The 21,365-nt window shown below is 42.9% G+C and overlaps 1 protein-coding gene across 4 annotated transcripts in view; it reads left to right on the top strand.

Annotated features, from left to right (window-relative positions):
- RMND5A (required for meiotic nuclear division 5 homolog A) overlaps nucleotides 1-11,039 on the top strand; it is a 50,038-nt gene extending 38,999 nt beyond the window's left edge. The window contains exons 5-10 of one of the 4 annotated variants that reach the window (XM_075563116.1): nucleotides 599-765; nucleotides 1,416-1,581; nucleotides 3,930-4,032; nucleotides 5,342-5,496; nucleotides 6,607-6,694; nucleotides 7,834-11,039. In XM_075563116.1, coding sequence (XP_075419231.1) covers nucleotides 599-765; nucleotides 1,416-1,581; nucleotides 3,930-4,032; nucleotides 5,342-5,496; nucleotides 6,607-6,670 — 655 coding nt within the window. In that variant the 3' untranslated portion in view covers nucleotides 6,671-6,694; nucleotides 7,834-11,039. Of the gene's footprint in view, nucleotides 1-598; nucleotides 766-1,415; nucleotides 1,582-3,929; nucleotides 4,033-5,341; nucleotides 5,497-6,606; nucleotides 7,457-7,833 lie in introns of those variants that run through there. The other 3 variants (XM_075563114.1, XM_075563115.1, XM_075563117.1) reach the window with 3 other exon arrangements.
- The last annotated feature ends 10,326 nt before the right edge of the window (nucleotides 11,040-21,365 follow it).

Consider the following 21,365-nt stretch of genomic DNA (forward strand, 5'->3'; position numbering starts at 1 on the left):
AAATTCGCCGCCATCGAGTAAGTGTCGACTCATAAATTCTGTAGTGGCTGGATAGTACAGCCCAAGAGAACTGCATGAGATTCTAGGTAGGTCTACAGCTATTTAGGAATTAAGTATGGGTAGTTAAGTTTTGAGGAGCCTTGGCAATGTAACATTAACATGTTCAGCTGCTAATAAAAAGATTAGTGGTGTGAACCTGCCAGCCCCTTCCTGAGAGAAAGACACAGCAACCCGCTTCTGTGAAGATGTATAGAAACCTCTGAGCGGTTCTGCTTTGTCCTGTAGGCTTACTTTGACTTTTTTAGTTGTAGTTGAGGCTATCTATGGGACTTTCAGGAAGTTTGTTGAAAAATTCTATTTTTTAATTCCAATTTTCCATGAGCTTTTTGGCGTTCTAGCATGTTTACTTGGTTTATCCTGTGTGGACCTAGGGTCAGATGTTAACGAAGTCATCCTCAAGATGGCAGAGGAGGCCTATTTTGTGTGTTCCTGGGCTTAGTACACTTTGACTGTGTGCCTAATATCATTATGGATTTTTGTTTGTTTTTATTTTTGGCTCTTAGTTATTTAAAAAATAATTGTCTCCCCCTTTCTTTAGATGGGCAGTATCAAACCGAGAAATGCTCATAGCCCAGAACAGCTCCTTGGAATTCAAGCTACACAGACTGTATTTTATTAGCTTGCTTATGGGTGGAACCACCAATCAGCGAGAGGCATTACAATATGCTAAAAATTTTCAGCCATTTGCCCTCAATCATCAAAAGGGTGAGTCTGCACTCGGACAGGTTTCTCCTTTGAAGCCATAGCCACCCCCAGAGCACAACAGTTTAACTTTACCAGCAGACCAAGGATGTTCTTTGCTAATGAACCACAACAAAGAGAAAAGCTCTGACTGACTAGAATACATTAAACTCTCTCAAATGAAGAGTCAGAATGTGACCCACTGAAGTCTTTGGGATTCCTTAGTAAACAGATCCTCTGTGCAAGAGAGCAAGGCATGCTCATCCTCTTGTTCTACCCCTGCCTTGTCTCCTGCTGCTGTTGTGTCCACAGCAGGCAGTGTCTTGAGAGCCAGGGTGGCAGGAGCTAACTGCAAGGATCATTGTGCCCTGTAGCCCAGGATATGTGATGGTTTCACCCATGTGATTGCTACTCTTCTGGATAATGGTTATATTACTGTGTCTAAGAATAAAACTGTAAGTTTAATATTTAGTATTTTCATTTTCTTTCATGTTCCCTTCATAAATGTATTTCTTTTGATTTGGAGAGAGAAGCCAAATTTAAGGATACTTACTTATTTTAGGCCAAATTAGATAGGAATATATTTATTTGCCTTTTTTCAGCCTGCTACCGCAAGCAAGCTGTATTTCAGGTGGGGCCATTCACACCTCCTCATTACTGTCTGTCTTGTTCAGACATTCAGGTTTTGATGGGAAGCCTTGTATACCTGAGGCAAGGGATTGAGAACTCGCCTTATGTTCACCTGCTTGATGCAACCCAGTGGGCGGACATCTGTGACATCTTTACGCGGGATGCCTGTGCCCTGCTGGGGCTCTCTGTGGAGTCCCCTCTCAGCGTCAGGTAAGGGGATTGACTCATGTGCTGCAATGGCGAGATGCTCCGAACAGAGAGACAACTCAGTGTAGTCCGGGTCTCAGGTCCCCGAGAGCTGTTTCCACTGTGGTGGCATTTACACAGATGGAGCAGAGACAATGGCGGCTAAAACTGTTAGCACTTGAATACGAGTGCGGGGGGCTGGAAGTGGCACCAAACTACAAACACCTGTATTCCTCACCACCATATATGAGGGTAAGTCAAAAAGTATTGCCACATAAAAAGACAGAGAAACCAAAATAACCGTAGTACCAAATTTCAAATGATATTTGTAAAATGATAAAATTTGCAGGATCAAAATTTAAGTTGTTACTATGTCTCAGCAGATCCTTCATCTCATTCTGTACACTTCTGAAGACAATATTTCCATCTCTAATGTCCCCAAGAATTGTACTCTCTGATTTTCACCATGTCAAAACAGTGGTTCAGGCACCATTAAGGGACTCAGATCACTTTCTTTTCAGTGTTCTTTGTGTTTGGGGACAAAATCGTCTGGAGAAGCAAGACCAAGGCTGGGAGGGTGAATGTGGTTTGGTCTCTGTGTTAGACCAGGTTGACTCGAGAAACAAATCCAATGACGCACTTACCGTATATATTCGAGTAAAGCCGACCAGAATATCAGCTGAGGCACCTACTTTGACCACAAAACCCTCTTATACACGAGTATATATGGTATACATGTACAAGAGAGAGCTTTGTGTCAAGAAATAGTTATATATCAGGAAAATAGCTCAGTCCAGATCAAGTCCTTAAGTCCAATATTAGCCCTTCTGTCTGATGCTAGTCCACAAGCCCCCTTCAGACTCATGCAGCCACAAGCAACGATGCAAAATTCAGAAAGATCACAGGTCCGTGGGTGCAGTTTTGCAGATCCAAAGGCGGTGTCTCTGGCAGCTTTCTGATGACTGGACAGCAGGAAGGTGAAGCAGAGGGTGGGAGAGGTTCCCAGGATGCTCCTTGCGGGAAGGTCACACTCACAAGGAGGCACCATCCTGCTGTGACCTGATGGACAGGCTAGACTCCACCCCTACACTTTTAAGTTGACACGAACTTATGTAACGACCACAGTTTCCTAACAAAACATAGGGCAGCCCTTGTTACCTTCTAAGAATGAGTGTGTGGTGATGGGGAAAAAACTTATTTAGCGTAACTTTGCTGGTTTTTTTTCAACCAGTGCAGTTTTCAGTTTTCTCAAAAACTTCTTCATAGTAAAGCCCCCACAATCATTCTTTATCATTGACGAACTGCTTATCAAGATTGCCCCTTTAGAGTGCCTAAAAGCAGTTGCCACCATCTTCTGAGATTGACTGGAAGTGGCCACACTCCCTTAGAATGCATTGTTTTGATTGGACCTTTGTTTAAAACCACAAGTGTATTAATGAGAGAACTTCTCTACAACCATCCACTAACACAGAGACATGTTTGAACATATGCTATTTGCATAAACCAGGACATATATGAGCTAGATCCCTAGCAACAGTATTTTTTTCACTTACCCCCATACTTGCAGTTTTAAAAAGACTGGTATCACTTGAAGCATAAACATTTACTACATTTTTATTGGTGCTCTTGTTAGATATATATTTTGGGTCATACATTTTACAAGGACTGTAAACAAGTATGGCGGTGTGTGGGACTGTGCCATAGGCATTAGGAAGGGGGGGGGATCTAAATTCATGGGAACAGTGGTATTTGCATTGTCAGAACTTGCCTAATTTCCAGGGAGACGACGCTCGGGATCAACCCAAAGAGATTGCTCTGAGGTGGGAGGTCAGATATACCTTCCCTTACCAACTTTTCTACCCACCTGATACCTTCTCTCCCCAAACTCTACTTCACTGCTGGGGTTGATGATCCCACAGAACTCACCACTCTTACATTTCAGTGGTTTGTTACCGATGTAAGAGGACACAGATTGGGATTTTAGCTTTATTGTGAATTGGGTGAAGGTTTCCAGAGCAGATCATTAGTCTACATTCAACAGTTCATTCGTATTGTTGCACCCCATTTATTGCAACAATCCCACATCCTCCCTCTGTTTCCGGTTTCCATTCTTCCTTTCCCATCTCTCTGAGCTCTCGCCCTTCACTAAATGCTGCTCTTTCTCCTTTGCTTGATTATTCTGATATAAGGGTGAGTGTAGCCCTAGACTTGAAGGATGGCTGGTTTAATGGAAATTCGTTGCATTTGCTTTTGGTTAAGCCCAGGGTTTTGTGCTCCACCCACTGGTCATGGCCTCAACACTCTGAGTCTGGAGGAATTGCTATTTCTTTAGTCCAAACAGTCTGGTGCTGACAGCTCTTCTGCTCTCCCAGTTTCTCAGCAGGGTGTGTGGCGCTGCCAGCTTTAATTAATATTAAAGCCGTGATCGAACAGAGGCAGTGCACTGGAGTTTGGAACCAGAAAGATGAGTTACCTGTGAGTCCGTTTTCTGTTGTCTATTTACCTTTCCTGCGACTGGGAGACTAGTAGATACTAAAGGTTTGCAATGCCCCTCGTTTGCTTTTTAACCAGAAAACCACGTGGTAGCCCTTTGAGGGGTTCTTGTCTGTACAGTGGGGTTTCAAAGAGTTTGTGGAAATTTTCTTTGGTTTTTTTCATCAACTTTCTGAAGGTCCCCCTTCGCTGAAGGACTTTTGTCCAAATAACTCTCAGTTCAATGTAAAGTAACCGTGAAACCCACTGCAAGCCAATGCCAGAAGCTGTGTGCTTGTTGTACTCTGCAAGGTCCCCACACCCCTTACATTGTGGCTCCCCCACCCCAAATATAGGGAGTTTAATTGGATTAATTTTGTGTTATGAATTTTCACTTGTTCGTATTGTTCTAATGCCAATCAGACTAAAGACCTAAGTGTTAAAATTGTTTCTTAAACACTAGAAATGTACAAATGACACCTCTGCTCTGTGTCCACTGCTGTGATGGAAAGAACTACAGTTTTAGCTGTTAATTCCAATCATTTGCCAACTCAGTAACTTTGTTTTTTTTTTTTTGGTGGTGGTGGTGGTGGTGGGAGCGGTGGGGTGTTGGGGTGGTGGTGCTCAGTAACTTCTTAAGGCAACAGTTGGTTCGCCTCTCAAATGGGGACCATCCTTTCATTGTGTGGATGTTGAATGCTAGCCACAGCTCATGTGGGGGACCCAGAGCGGAGAGCCCATATGTCCCAGCTAACAGAGTTATGATATGGAGTCGCAAAAGCCAGTCTGTGTTGAACTTTGCCATTTTCACTGGGTCTCTGATAGCAGTGATTAAAAACTTGCTGGGAATTATCATTGTTCTTGTCAAGGTTTGGTGTCAGTTGGCGAGCCTCAGAAATCTGTGTTGATTGGAAGTGCAGGTGTGTTCCAGCTCTGCATTGTGGCCAGGAAAAAAAGTAGCGCTTGTCTTTGCTCAACTGCTACAGATTCCGGCTGTGAGCATCTTTTACACCCGCACACCAGAACAGACTACAGTCTGAATTCACCTACACTCACCTGTCAGGCTCACAGAGTGGCTGGAGTTGATGTTCTGGCCTAATGACCTGGGGTGATTTCCCCCCTGGCCCCCAAGATTGTTGTTATTCTTTGTCAATTTTCTTAAACGAGTTTGGGTAGTGGGTTTTAATAATAGCCTTTCCGTTGTACAAGAGAAAACCACCCCAAATGGGTCGTCATGGAGCCTGCCTTGGGTTTGTGAACAGTGAAAGGAATGAAGTAAGACTTCTGCTTTTGACCTTTTTTTTTTAAACAGATTGAAGTGGACCTTGGTAAAAAATGTTGGTATCATTCAATATTTGCTTGTCCCATTCTCCGTCAACAAACAACAGATAACAATCCACCCATGAAATTGGTCTGTGGTCATATTATATCAAGAGATGCCCTGAATAAAATGTTTAATGGAAGCAAGTAAGTGCCTGACTTTATGTGTTACTAATTTCTCTCAGAACTTTATGGGAAGGCTAAAAAGTGACAAAGGTAAATATAGCTAGACTCAGAGTAAGTAGATTGCATTGGTGAAGTGGGTAGAACTGATATTTTGTCAGCCTTTATAATTTATAACTAGGTTTTATGGTTATATTTATAAGCATGGTCTTTTTATTTTTTTTTTACCGTAATAAGGTAGGAGCCTTTCCTGATCATTATCTTTTATCTGGAGTGATATAATTGGATGGGTGTAATTGAACCAGTCAGTGCCATTTTTGCACAGTGATAGCAAGCTTTCTGTGGTGCACTCTGCTTCTCTCATCTTGCCGTATATCTCGGAGGTCTTGGGTGCTGTAGGAAAAGTCCTCATTCTTTTTAAGAAGATGCGGAGTATTCTTCCCTGTGGAAATAGGATCATTTATTCAACCATTTACCATTTGGTGGGTTTCTATGATGCTGCAATTTTTTTGCTATTGGAAACCGTACTAAATTAATTGACCCATCTCTCTATGATATATACATTCATAGAACTAAGTTTCAGAAGCCTGTTTGTATTGTTTCCAGTTTGAGCAGCCAGAAAATGTTTTGCTGGCGTTAATTTCAGAACTTCTGTGGCAAGGCCCATCTTTCACAGGGAGGCCTTGGCGTGTTAACGTAGCTGTCTATGCCCTCGGCAGCTGCGGTCAGATTTGCTGCCTTTGCCTGGGTCAGCTGTGTAATACAGTCGACGGTGATGAAGAATCAGAGACAGAGACAACCTAAATCTGTGTAGAAGAGGAGATTGATTTACTTGAGATTCTCCATCCAACCACCCTGTAATAATTTTGAGGAAAATTTTCTGTTTTATTACCAAATACTTTTCACTAGAGAAAGGCTTTGCAGTTCAGGATCTGACTTAGGCAGTGTTTACTTGTAACCCTTTGGAACTTGGAAGAAAGCACAGTTAATTCTCAGAGCGGAATGCAGAGACACCCAGAGTGCGGGTGTGGGTGTGGGTGTGTGCGCACGGGCAGTAGTTAAAGATAATCTCTTAACTAGATGAAAATAAATGCTCCCTTGATTCAGTATTGATTTTTTGTTCCTTGTCTTCAGATTAAAGTGTCCATATTGTCCAATGGAACAAAGTCCAGGAGATGCCAAACAGATATTTTTCTGAAGAAATAACTGTAGTTTGCAATTTGTAAGTGAAACTGAATTGTGAGCGCATATCAGAAGAGAACGTTCCATTTAATGCAGCTAATCAAGGACTCCCGTGTTATATAAGCTAATGCTCCGGAAACTTGTTGCCAACATTGTAGTATACATCCACTGAGGGGAGTGCTCCAGATGATGATGATTATAGGGCTTTATTCTATTCTTGGTCTTCATTTCTGATCAAGTAAATACACCAGCAGTTGTCATTCAGTGCAGGTTTTTGTACTTAATTATATGGTAATTTTTTTCTTTTTACTTCTTAAGAACCGAAACAGAAATTGATAACCCCTGCCCAATGTGGTTAATATTTCTCTAGCTTTTACTTTTGTCCTTTTTCTTGGTAATTGTATGCTTTGAGAATATTTGTGAAAAAGTTTTCCTTCACGTTATGTATGCATAATTAAATGGAAGTTCTTCAGAATAAGCTTGATGGAATGGAATTGTGATTATAAAACTAATTTGCGTTTTTCCTTTGCTTAAGGAAGAAAGCTGTGATAGATTCCAAATTTGCTCTTTGGTGTTTTCCTCTGCTCCAGCTCTCACTGAGGAGCCAGCACCACCTGCTCATGTGCTGCCTTTGTCGCCCCAGTGGGCGACCTGGTTCAGATCTCCTCATGCAATTGACAGGCTGGTGTGACAAGTCTTCCGCTAAAGCAGAGTGGAATGAGTACTCCTGTTTCTGTGCTTTTATTGCCCGAGGTGCTTGTTTTAAAAGTGTGTTCAATAAAATGAAATTCTGAAGTTAGAAGTGTTCTATTTGCTCTCTCGGTGTTGGCAGCACCGTTCCCTGGAATTTGCCTACAGGACTTGGCTGTCCCTGGCATTTGTAGACCATTGAAGACACGGTGTTGTGTGTGTGCACGTGTGTCAAGGTGCACCAGCATCAAACATTGTGTATCTGGAAGGGAAGAAGCATGTTCCAGCCCTAAAATGCAGTTTACCAACCTCATCACTTTTAACCCTTAAAGTTTGAAGCTTAGCCAATTTTCTGTAGTGCAGACTGTTTATGCTGTTTCGGTATTTGACTAGTATGCTGTTGAATTTAACGCCTCTCTTTTGCAAAGTGTATCATCTCATTGACTGTGAATCTGTATATTGTTTTCATGGATCTTTTTTCCTCATCAGGCGCCATCATTTAAAGCACTGCCCAGAAATAGCCATGTGTCAGACTTAGTAAGAGGCTTTCTCTGTGTGCAGAACTACATGGGAAAGACTTCTGGGAACATACTGTTGACCTAAAGCCATGAGGCTACTTCATTGTGAGAGGAATGTTACATGGAAATCACCAAATGTTTTGAAACTTTCTTTCATCGGACTTGGAGTGGAGCACCCATATAGGAAAACTTTCATGAGAAAATTAAAGACGACACAGAAACTAAGAAGTTGACACTTCATATTTTAAACTACAGATTGACTTCATTTGGGCGATGGAAAGTAACAGATTTGGTGCTAAGTTCTTTGGTAACTGGCAGCATTTGTAAGAGTTTCCCAGCCTGGATCGCTTATCCTAAATTGTTTACTTGGGAGAGTTGGGATGCTCTTGTGAGAGAGAAGGTACTGCAGAGACAGCACTGCTTGCTAACTGTGTGTGGGCAGGCTGTAGTGGAGCACTACTGTGCTGTGTGCATGAGCCAGTGATTGGCTCGTGATTGGTCAGCTCCCGGTGCTTGGCTTTAGCCAGCCTCATTCTGACCACACAGCAACTTTTGGCCCCATATTTCTGCCTCAGTGTTCCAAAGTGAGCTTCTCTAAAGATCGCTTTCTCTGCACAAAGACAGCGGCCAGAGAGAACAGAGAAACTCCTAGGTCTGTGAAAGAGAAGGGAAAGAATCCAGGTAATATTCTGGTTGGTTGTATAAAATCTAGTTTATTATATACACGTATATATCAATATATCCTGCCCCTCCCTTTGGGTTAAAACTCAGACTTTCATCCTTTTTTATCTTTTCATCCTTGCGCTAAATTTAGCTTTATTCTCATTTTATCACCTCAGACACACAGCATTTAGATTTGACTTTAGGTGAGCAATCCAGCCCTTGCTCTGGACAGAAGCTAGTGGTGAATATTTTGGGGGCCAGATGCTGAGCACAGCTCGCTCAGGCCACTTCCAAAGACAAAGCCAGAGCTGCTTGGCCCCCTCTCCCTGGGTTGGGAATCCTGTGGGCAAGTTTCTTCTGTAGCTCATGAAGCATGCTTTAACTGAAGCGTGTGATTTTATAGCTTCCTCTACAAGATTCCTATTGTCCAACCAGAGAGAGGACCGAAAAATGAAATTCTGTTGCCCTGACAAATGACGTCATTTTGACCTCCTTTAAGTACATGAGCTTAAAGTTCCTTGGAGACTAAGCATGGAGAGATGGAATTTGAAGAGGCCAGGCCATAACCAAAGATGCTGGAATACAATGCTCTGCCCTTCCTGCTGTAGACACACCTGCACAGAATGGTGTTAGGAATCGGTCTTCTCTGATGTGACTTCAGCCGTGCAGCAGGGGTGCCATGTACTTCCCTGTGCCTCCACTTGGAAGAGTCCATGAGCCTTCAGGGTTTTTTACAGTCAATTGATTTTAACGTTGTACATTGGAAACAATTTCAGGATGGTTTCTTAGACTTCTTTGGGAACCATTTTGTGTATCCGTTGTGAACAAAGGCCACAGGACTATGTGAAACTGTAAAAAACTATTGTCAAGTCCTTAGAGTCTAGCTAGCCCCAAACATCTGCATTTTCATATACAACCTCAGTCCAACAGGGCTAAAGTTGTCTTTTCAAATTTTTTCTCTGTGTAGTTATCACAGATGCCATTTCTATTGTTTTAGTGGTGATTATTATTAAATCTCTATACATAAATGAACGGGTATCGGTGCCTCTTAATTTTAAAAAAATGTTAAAGAGCCACCTCATATTCATGGGATGTGTGTGTATTTTGCGAGTGTGCTCATTTAATTGAGAATAAGGAAATTATGAGGTGTAATCTTTTGATTTTTTTTTTCTCTAGCAGCTAATGTGTACAGACACTAACCCCCATGCTGAATTGTGGGGCAAGAGGATCCTTTTTTCGTTCCCAAGTGGTCCCTTGGGCGACAGTGTAAGTTCAGCATTCTTCAGGCTGTCGGTTCTTTCCCCCCACAGTGGTTTCCGCCTTGGGGACAAGTGGACACAGCAAAAACCAAGAGATCTTGGTTATCCGCACAAGACAAAGTACTGGCAGGCGTCATTAGCCTGCTGGTGTTCCAGCTCAGCCTCTGATTAAGTGCACTGACCACCAAACTGGTCAGTCCCTTTAGTCAGCTGACTCAGGTTATTTTCAGGGAAGGCACAGAGGCACGGTTTGGTTAGTTTCATCACTAGGATGTGTAAGATGCAAACAAACCAAATACCTTTCATTATTTAACTCTGTACGTTCTCTTGGGTAACACTAGAGTTCTGTGGTCTCGGAATGTTAGCAAGGGACACACAGGTTTGTACTCCGTAAACCTGCCCGGCTGTGGCAGGTTTTACATGGTACTATTACTAGTGTTTACCCCAAACAGGTACAAGCTTCATGAACTCTTCTTACTGAACTATAATTGAATAGATACCAAAAATAGGCAGAATAACAAGTGTGTTTTAGGAGCAAATGAGTCGCAATTAGTGTTAGGGTGATTTTACTTCAAGACATAGGAAGAGAAATGCAGTTTTGTTCTCCAGACATTTCACCAAACAGTTTTCTGCTGTGGTGGGCCTGTGCCTCAGTCACTTCATGAGAGGCAGCACAGCTGGGATTGGCGTAGAGCACATGCTTTTCGTGTTGTGGGCGGGCTGCCTACACACTTATCTTAGAGTCACTTACGTTCTCCAGCAAGGCAGATGTGGGGTTCACTGGGATCTAGTGCCTCATCTTTTCTTTTGGCAAGGGGTGGGACTGAATGGATGGGGATGGATGGATGGATGGGAAGCAGGAGGAGAAAGCGGGAGCGTGCGTGCATGTCTGAAATTCACCATGTCCCGGCCTGTGTTGAGAGGACCAGGTGTGCGATGTATTTTGCTCATGATTGCCGTGTGCATGTTGTTCTGTTTTGTTTTTGTTTTCCCCTTTGTATTTTCTAAACGTACTCTAAAAAGGATTCATCAATTCATCTTATTCAGATGGCTCAGGATTGTATTTCTTTTTGCTTACCCTGTGTTCTTGGGTTCTATAGTATTTCTCTAATGATGTATCAAGAATAGTGTTGCACTGTTATCTATCATATAGAGCTATATGTATGGAAATTTTGATCAGTTTTTTAAAAATGTATTCTGTTTGCAAAGGCACAATAAAGTTGCATTGTAGAGACTATAGGCAATAAAGCTAACAATAAACCTTATTTAACAAACTGCATCCATAGTCTCTGTTCATTTGATTTGCATAAAACGTTTAGCTTACCCAGCAGTTTCAGAGATTCCACTTTAACTCAAGGAATTCTAATACATTTAGTTTATCAAATCCAGACTGATAAAACAGTTTTGGAAAGTGATAAATAATTTATTGATCTGTGTATTCCTATGTAAAACATAGAGGTTTTCCTGTATATAATTTTTAAAATGAAAGAAGTACCATTTAAAATGTTTTGTGAAACCAGTCTGTGAAAATGTGCCAGGTGACTGAAGGCTAAGGCAGGGAGGCGAACTTTGTGTCCTCTTGTTTCCTAGAGGTCTGCGTGTAACGGATGTAAGTCAGTCAAAGGTGTCCCCAGCAGAGTGAGAAGTGGTGACCGGCCAACATCCTGAATTTCTAAGTAGGGAAAACTTGACCGTTTTCTACGAGGGTGTTTTGGATGAGCTTATCATTAATAAAACAATTAGTGTATTTCTTGAAGCATTCAAGTAGTCAAGGAAGTTGTGTCTCTGTAGCATAGTGGAAATGACTTTCTACCCCTTCCTCACCAAAACAAGAAGGATGAGCACCAAATGTGCACAGTGGATCTTTGTAGTGGCAAAATAGGACCAGAGCACCTTGAAACAAGTAGCTGTCCCAGAGGACAGTCCTAACTTTTTGGGGCATCCAGTAAGACATTTCACATAAGCCTGCTACACAAATTTATAATTCTGAAATAAAGTTTACAAAACAATATCCACTGCTTATATTTGCTGCTCTGTGATAGTTTTAATTCTTATCAGTACTGTCTAAATTTATTTGTGACCCACTAATGAATGGAGAGCCACAGTTGAAAAAACTGAAATAAGGGACAGTGAGCCAAAGACAGTGATCCATACACACAATGACTTTGACATTGCCGTCAGCACATGGGTGGGGAACAGTGCTTTTCTTCTGCCAAGCAAAGTGTCCATTATAACAGTGGGGTGTTAGACTCCTGGGAATCTAATATGTTCAGAATGTAATATAATATTGTCATATCTGAAGCTGCAGATTTCTGAGTTCTTGTGCCTCTGAAGCTTGGGTTTACTTAACTGCTTTCTTCCAGCTTCAGAAAGTACGGAGAGCTTTATGCTAAATTTAGGCTGGTGCACTAGAATCCTTTAATGACGCACTTGTGTGCAGAAGATACTTTATTGTGTTGTGGTGCCGTCATTTGACAACAAGGCTCTCTAAGTGCCTTATCTCTTGGAGCTTAGCGACAACTGAAAATTAGCAAAGGAGTCAAAATCCAATAGGGCAATGACTCCCACCAGTAACCTGAAGACTAGAGAGTGATATCAGGAGGGGCACAGAGAAAATGCCCAGTTTGGGGTCAGGAAGACTCAGAGGAACAGACAGTCAACTGAACCAAGGGCGGAGTTGTTCACAAGGAAGCGCTCGTGTGGGTAGGGGGATTGATGTGTAAAGGCCAGGAAGCAAGAGTTCCATTCAGCAAGGTCGGGATATGTTCAGGAATTAGGGGGGCTATTGAACATGCAGGGCCGTGACAACTGGAAAGTTTGATGGCCTTTCAAGAGGAATATGCAATAGGTTGTCCATTTTTACAGATTACAGTGACTGAAAGGTGGTCAGGGGGGGACAAGACTCGAGGAAGAAGCCAAGTTAGGCCAAATGCTAACATTTGCTGAGCTTTGATCTTGAAGTGGATATTGTTCTAGGTTGTGGGGATAGAGTGATGGACGAAACAGACTGGATCTCTATTCTTGATGAGTAAAGGGTCAAGTATAATGAAAAAAGTGCTTATGACCACTTATGTCAATGCCCCAAACCTTGTTCTAGACAGAAGCATTAAGCTGTTCTTGTCTAAGGAGCCACAGGGTTAAGGTACTTGAAAATACCATGGCTTGTAAAAAAATAAAATACCATGGCTTGGGTCAGGCCCACCGTAGCACTCAAGCAAAACCCGTAAGCAAGCAAAATAATATTCTCCAATATTGCTTACCAAATGTTTTCTCAGGCAGGGTGCGGTGGAGAGTTACAGGAATGGGTGTACCACATTGCTGAACCAGCGCCTACTCTTGATCCAGAATGGAGTTTTAGCCTCAGACTCTAGTAAAGCCACCATCTTGTGTAAAAAGTCATGTCAATTTGAGTTGCTATAACTCAGTTCTCCCCTTTTATTATGGAATTTATTATAAAGGGATTCCTTGATCATCTTAATTTTTCATCTTTTCTGGGTAAGGGAAAGGTCTCATCTTCAAGATGAGTAGGTTTTCAGATTTTTCTGCTCACAAAAGAGTGGTTTTTCTTTGGTAAAATCTTGTTAGAAGTACAAAAGGACAAGTACAACATGAGTGCTGGGGTAAGCTTTTTAAAAAATGCAAAAGGGGCATAGGGAAAACGGCTGTGTGCAAACATTCCTGGGATGAGGTCCAGGTAATATGACAGGAGCTGGACCAAATCCAGGGATACATATGGTAGCCAACTAAAAAGGAGGGGCGGGAGAAAAAAATGGGTAGTGGGGAATGGCACTAACCCACCCAAGGGGAGGGTTATTGTTTATATCTCCACAGGAAAAGGGGGAGCCAGACTTCAACCCGGTGCTCCAAGATGTGGATGTAACATACTGGCATGAAGCAGGGAACCAGTAGCAGTCTGAGGGGCCAGCCCCAATCCCAACTACATGGACAGCCCCCCTTTCCCCAGAAGAATTTACTTCAGAGGACAGCACTGAAGGTACAGCTCAGGGAGAGGGACATGTCTGATCAGAGCACACAGGAGCAAATGAAGGGAGAGGAGGAGAATTGAGCACTTCCTGGCCCACTAATCGTTAAGGATGATATCCCCGCTCAGAGCAGCCAATGCACAGAGAGAACCATATGGCCAACCCCACTACAAGACAGGACATCCCTCACTGACCCATAAGGCTATGGGGGACAACACTGGAGACACTGGGAATTGTGCCTCATCTGACCCCACCACACAGAGGCAAAACACAAAGGGCGTGCAACAGAACAGCAAGGGGAGCAGAGCAAAGAAGTCCCAAGGGCATACCAAAATTATATTTTGGGGCCAGGGCATGGAACCCCATCAAACTCTACCAGAAAACTCCTAAAGTCAACAAACAGACCTTAAACTATTTACAAGCATTTTTTGGTCATTGGTTTGTTGTTTTGTTTTCATTAGTTGCTTTGTTTTGCCTGCCTTGGTTTTGTGCATAATATTATCTCTGCAGGTCTATCTGGGTAAAATAGGATGAATAAACAATCTGGAGGAGTAAACAGTGGGACATGGCACTTGGGGGACATGGGAGACTTCGATTCCAGGGGAACATGCGAAGGGGGTAGGTAGGGGAAAGGAAGTGGGTGTTAACAAACCCAGGGACAAGGGAATAACAAGTGATTCAAAATTGGTGGCGAGGAGGTATGTAGGAGGCCTGGTAGGGCTTGATCAAGGTTAATGTAGCTGACAGGAATTAGTGAAACCCAAATAAAGGCTGAGAATGATAGTGGGACAAGTGGAAAGTAAAAGGAAATAGAGGAAAGAGCTAGGAGGCAAAGGGCATTTATAGAGGTCTAAATACAGACATGTACATATGTAAATATATATACAATGATGGGGAAATAGATCTATGTGCATATATTTATAGGTTTAGTGTTAAGGTAGCAAATGGACATTGGCCTCCACTCAAGTACTCCCTCAATGCAAGAACACTTTGTTCTTAAACTGGCATTCCATGATGCTCACCTTCCTAACACGATTGCTGAAGACAAAGTGATAACATAAGCAAATGTGAAGAAAGCTGATGGTGTCTGGCTATCAAAAGATATTGCGTCTGGGGTCTTAAAGGCAGGAAGATAAACAAGTGGCCATCTAGCTCAGAAGCAACAAAGCCCACATGGAAGAAGCACACCAGCCTGTGTGATCACAAGGTGTCGATAAGAGCAGGTATCAGGCAAAGAACAAAAAATCATATAATTGTGAATGAGGGTGAGTGGGGACCCAAAGCCCATCTATAGGAACTGGACATCCCCTTATAGAAGGGTTGAGGGGAGGAGACAGCCAGTCAGGGTGCAGTGTAGCACCGATGAAACATACAACTTTCCTCTAGTTCTTTAATGCTTCCTCTCCGCCCCTGCCCCACTTATCATGATCCCAATTCTACCTTACAAATCCGGCTAGACCAAAGGATGTACATGGTACAGGTAAGGAACTGGAAACGGAATCCAGGACAGATGGACCCTCAGGACCAATAGTGAGTGTGGAGGTGAGGGAAGGTGAGGTTGAAAGGGGGAAACTGATCACAAGGATCTACATATAACCCCGTCCCTGGGGGACGGACAACAAGAAAAGTGAGTGAAAGAAGTTGTTGGACAGTAAGACATGACAAAATAATTTATAAATTATCAAGGGTTCATGAGGAAAGGGGATGGGGAGGGAGGAAAAAGAATGAGGAGCTGATATCAAGGGCTCAAGTAGAAAGCAAATGTTTTTAAAATGATGGCAACAAATGTGCTTGACACAGTAGCTATATGTATGGATTGTGATAAGGAGTTGTACAAGCCCCCAATAAGATGATTTTAAAAATCTTGTTAGCTGGCAGTCTGTCTCCACAGAGAAGTTTAGACCCTGGACACTTATGGGTAGCAGATGAGGAGAGATGCTGGCTGAGGTGAGCGAGCCCAGCTGGTATGATTAGGAGGCTGAGGCTGTGGTGAGAGGTTGAAGTCCTGAGTAAAAACTCGCCCCAGTCATGAGAGCATATATTTTTTTCCTGTAGGAATGTAGTAGCTTGTTTGAATGTATTAGGTATCTCATGCTGCATCTGATGGAGAAGTGGTTATAACGAGTAGAATGCCGTTTTGTAAAATAGAAGGAAGCAAGGGTCTAGGCTTTTGAGCAACTAACTAGAGATGTCTAAAAGGGGAGTGAGGCGGAGGAGCGGTAGAATGCAGCTTCTTGGCAGATTTGTCTACTTGTCCTTTACTTGCCTGGAAGAGTTCATCCAGTACAGCAGGAGGTTGATTGTTGATGACATCCTATCTTTTTCCAGCGTCTTCACTATTTGTGATTACTTGAGTAAGAGATCTTAGTATTTTCCAAAAGAGATTTTCATATGACTTCAACGGCTGGTTCTCCTGTTTTGTTAAAATCCCCCACCCCTTATGAAGGGAACTATTTTTAATAAGTTACAATCAGTGCAACATAAGTATTTGGGTATGGCAATTTTATTATTTGTGCTGATCTGTACTTTTGTGACCGAATATGTGGTTTCCAGCCTTTTCCCATTCTGCCGTTTCGAATTGTGAGGCCATTTGTTGGTGAAAGAAAAGTATCTGCAAGGCTTTGTGAAGTTGAAGTTGTGTGATTTTAATAAGGCAAACTTTGGTGGTTTGCTTGGATACTGTATTGACAAGATGGTTACCTGGGACTTAGCTGGGATGAGGTTCCCCTGTTGGTGGATGGCCTTGGACCTTCCTGACTGCAGGCTCAGAAGGGAGCAGTAGCACATCTCTGGTAAGCTGTTCATTCAGCTATTGATTGTAGGTAAAGCTATTAACTCAGTTTGTTGGGCTGAGGTGGCTTCAGGAAATGGTTTGTTTTCTAATGTTTCACTGCATGTGGTAACTGCATACATTGCTTGGTAGGGGCCATCAAGATTAGATTTCAAGTAAGATCCATCTCACATGGGACTAAATCAGGATTGTTGAAGGGAATCTCTCTTGAGGCGTCCTTGGTACCATGAACTTGTGGGCAGTAGAGCTGTGCTCTTTAGTAATTGGCGCAGCTGGATGTGATGGAGACGAAGTCACGCACGGGCTGCTGCCAAAGGAATCATCTCATTAGAGAAGTCTGTCTGTGGACAAATGTTGGGTAAAGGTAGAACTAAGCAAGACAGACATCGTACGCTGTACATAAGCATCTTAAAAAATGTCCAAGTAGTAGCAATTGGTTTCACAAGTCTGTGGTAGCAGCTACATGATGAGGATGGACCAGGTAAGCCCTGGCTTCCGGGCCAAACTGTATGGAGGCTGCATTGCCCTCGAGGCCAGTGTTGACTGAGGGGCTTTTGAGACAGAAAAGCCCTAATGTTTTTAAATTTTTTTCATGACAGAAAATTGAATTGGCAATTAGGGAGCCCTAAAAGTGGGGCAAATGTGAAGGTTTCATTTAAATTGTCTACAGGTTGGTAGTGGTCCTCAGTGGTAAATGAGCAATCTGGTTCTGAGCGCTTTAAAGATTTGCATAATAATTGGGCTAACAAAGTGAAATTTGTGGCCTAACAGACAGTAGACATATGACCCCAAGAATCCTTGGAGTTGTTTTTGAAATTGATAAGCTAGAATAGTATCTTAACTCTTAGAGTCAGTAGAAATGACGTAAGCTCATTTTAAATTACCTAACTATAGCACCCTATGCTGGACCAATTGTAATGCTATGTTTGGATGCCTGATGACCTCCAGAATCTTAAGTGTTTAAATGAAAGGCTCTTTTAAGCAAGGTTCTTGATAGAAGGGCCATACTAACGAGCCATTTGTCTATTGTAATAGCATGGCATTATTTAATTTTTATTTTAATAAATAATTCAATTGGGGGCTCTTACAGCTCTTATAACAATTTATACAACATGGAATTATATCAAGAAGAATTTCAAGTAGGAAGCTCAATAATACTTTTAAACATCAAAGTTCAAGTAAACTTTGTTTCTCCCACGTGAAAGCAGATCAATATTACCTGCCAGGGTGTCCAGGGTTGCTACAAGTTTGACCACAAAGTTCTATAACTGTAAAGGAAGTGGCTTCCGGGGGCATTCGAAAATCATAAACGAGGTTTACAGACCACTGGGGATTAGCAGTGGGCAGTAACTTGCCCCTGCATCTTGGACAAATCTCCAAGCTCTGTGGTGTTACAAGGGCTAGGGCAAGAAGTAATCAGGCCCTTGGAAAGGAAGTCTTGAATTATTGTTGCTCATCCTTCCTTAGCTGGAGATACGGGGCAATTGTTTAGCTATCAACTCGCGCTTTAAAAGGCTGAGCAAACACAGCTCATCCAACAGTGCTCTCTGTGATCACACGTACAGTTTGGGGGCCTGAGCAGGAGACACTGACCAGCTTCAGTCGTGAGTTCGAAGTGGCAGAAAGAGAGCTTGCATGTAACAGACAGCATCCCACTTTCTATTTCTGTTCCTAATTGTGCAGGGGATCTGAGCAAATCGAGTGCCTCCCTTTTTGTCCAATGTAACTTGACAGCTCCATTTAGATTTTATATATATCTGTCCCCCTCCCCCCATTATAACACTCTCTGGACTCAGGAGGAAAACGTGCAGGTCCTCAATAGTCTGGAGAAAGTTGCTACTGGTTGAGAGTGATACAAAGTCTGTATTTGGTTAGTAGCTTCCACTGGTACAGAGGCTTTGGAACTGCGGAGCAGAGGGTTTTGTACACAGTGGAATTATATTCTGCCTTAAGCAGCACCCTTCTAGTTCTGTGTAGGTCCCATGATTCACTGCAGTGGCCCAACAGAACTCACAGGCTGTCGTCATGATGACAGGGTTTTCTAAGGAAACTGACAGGCACAATCCAGGTGAGAAATGCTCAAGACCCAGTTGTTCAGTCAGAATATGTCACGGAGTTCTTTTAGGGCTTCTGATAAATGCCCGAAGGGCATGCCACTTGGCTGTATGCCTCAGCCTCAACTCAGCTCCAGGTCTGTGGCTCAGAGAGCCCAGCTCCTTGACTTAAGTGCCCAGAGGCACCTTGCTCCAGTAAGCCTCAGCTGGAAGGCACTCAGCTCCACCTCTGTGGATCAGCAAGTGCAGCTCCCCCAGTTCAGTGCTCAAAGGCAGCCCACCTCGCTGTCTCATGCTCTGACTTCTTGTTGTGCCTCTGAGGTTACAGCTGACAGCTGTCTTCTGGATGGAGGCAGTTCCCTGGGCAGGGAGCTTGAGCCCGGAGGATGTACCCCACCACTGGCTCATGCTGCACACAACAGGATGGAATTCACAGTGTATCTTGGGCACAGTTATCATAGGTGAATTCCATCTCTTCCCCCACCTTCTTGCCCAGACACCTGCAGGAAAAGGTCATGTGCCAGGAGTTAGAGACTTTGGCTAGAAGAGACACATTAAGTAATCACTGCCGCTCAGGTTACTAGACAATTAAGTGGCTCCTGTGCAATTGGAAACTTGAAAGGCTCTTCTTAAACATTCCTGGTAGTTTCTCCTTGGGAATTTCAAGCCGCCATAGGGAAAACCTGTATGTGTTTCTGAGATAGTTTATTGTGCCAGTCTGACCGATAAACACAAGTGGGATTAATTGAAGGGCGGAGAGATAAATGACTCAGTGAGCCTCACCTTTCTTGTTGTTCTCTCGTTGACCATTAGACCAGTGTGCAGCTGCCTTGCTTGGTCTGTGCCTCAATTTACAGGCTACACTACCTGTGGGACGCCTAACTGGTGGACTGTGTCGCTGTAAGTTGAGGTCCCCTTAAGCCCACACGATTGGAATGTACATCTCTGGAGCTGGGAAGTGACGGTTGGTGACCTGCCTTGCTGTTTGCTGCCTGGGTATATATAGCCTAGCTCTCTCTCTACAGAGAACTAACTGGCGGCCCTCAAGACTTAAAGGACTGCCAGGGTCTCACAACTCTCACGGGAGTGAATTGCACCGAGCCATTTATACTGCTTTATAATTTAACTGTTCATTTCTTGTGTTATCTATCTATATGTATATATATATAATTACTAGCAATCTGGTTTTGTCTATCTAGAGAACCATGTCTAACACAGTTTCCCAGAACTCCATCATTCTTAAGAATTTCTCTTGTGGCTTTTTAGTTTGAAGCAATCTTTTGCCAACGACTGGGCTTTTTTGCCTTCATTGCACAACTGGGGAGGGGTGGTGTTTGTCCTGACCCTAAAGCTTACTGCTTTTCTTGGCTCAGTGTGTTTCAGTTGCAACATCATGCATTTGTTCTATGTGGCTTATTTGTTTGCTCCTGAATTTGGACTAGTCTTGGCTAGGTCTGCCCATTTGGAAAGAGATAAGAGTTTTCCAATCCAGGTTTTGGCACTTGTTCGACAATGCTGGATATAAATCATTTTAAAACAGGAAACTGAAAGCGATCTCAAACACTTCTTCCACGGGCTTTAATCCTTAATGTTCAACAAAAGTTGCTCGCCACATGATCTACAATTATATACAATTTCACTTCTTTTTCTTGTCTGCAACTTTGGTCCTTTTGTTTTGTTCCAGAGAAAGCTTTTGGGATAGAATCTTAAACTTACTCTGGCAATTGTTCTAGCTTACGGAGCAGTATTGCTCCGGTTAGTGTAGCACCGACAATTGCTTAGGGGTTTCTGATGTGATTCTTCTATCAGGAATCCAAGTCTGGCTCAACCAGCATATTTATCAATTGATATAAATCTGGCAATCCACGCTAATACGTCTCAATATTCTAAACACGCTAGTGAGCTTTTGTGGGTTTGTGGAGGCAATTCTTTTTTTAAAAATCATTTTATTACCGGCTCATGCAACTCTTATCACAATCCATACATACATCAATTGTGTAAAGCACATTTGTACGTTCATTGCCCTCATCGTTCTCAAAACATTTGCTCTCCGCTTGAGGAAATTCTTTTACAATTGCATGAAGCCCTGCTTTCGATTGGGGAGAGTCACTGATGGGGTTCATTGGGTTCCTCATGTGAAGGTTTCCTGCTTTCCTTCGCGCGATCAGGGTAGAAGGGGAATTCGGAGATCATGCTAGTAGTGCAAGAAGAAAGGAGAGGGATAAGCATCGGAGTCTTTGATGGAGCTGATGGAACAGTAGGTGGCGCCAAAGTATTAGACGGTGCTTTGGAAAGTTGACAATACTTTATTCTGTTCAAAGGAGCCCTGGTGGCTTAGTGGTTACAGGTTGGAATTTGAAGCCACCAGCCGCTCCTTAAAGAATTCACAGGGGTGTTCTTCTCCCCTGTCCGAGAGGGCCAGTATGAGTCAGCATTGGCTCACCAGTGAGTGTGGCATGGTTTGGTTATTCTGTTAAATTACTTTAGAGACGACATCTTGTGGAGAGGCAATCTTGCTCTTATGGTTTCTTTTGATAGTTTCAAAATTACCAATTAAATAATTGCCTCCAATTGGGCGTGTTTAACTCAAGAACACTTGGTTCTAACTTGCTGTGCAAAAGGTTAATCTAGAGGAATCAAAGATCTGCGATAGCCACACGTGTTCCAAACTGTCTTCAGTAAGATGGTACCAGGCGCTCAAACACACCAAGCAACAGGGCCCTGACGCTTGCGCATCTCTTGAGCAGCAGTTC

The sequence above is a fragment of the Tenrec ecaudatus genome, chromosome 11, assembly GCF_050624435.1.
Source record: "Tenrec ecaudatus isolate mTenEca1 chromosome 11, mTenEca1.hap1, whole genome shotgun sequence".
Taxonomy (NCBI): domain Eukaryota; kingdom Metazoa; phylum Chordata; class Mammalia; order Afrosoricida; family Tenrecidae; genus Tenrec; species Tenrec ecaudatus.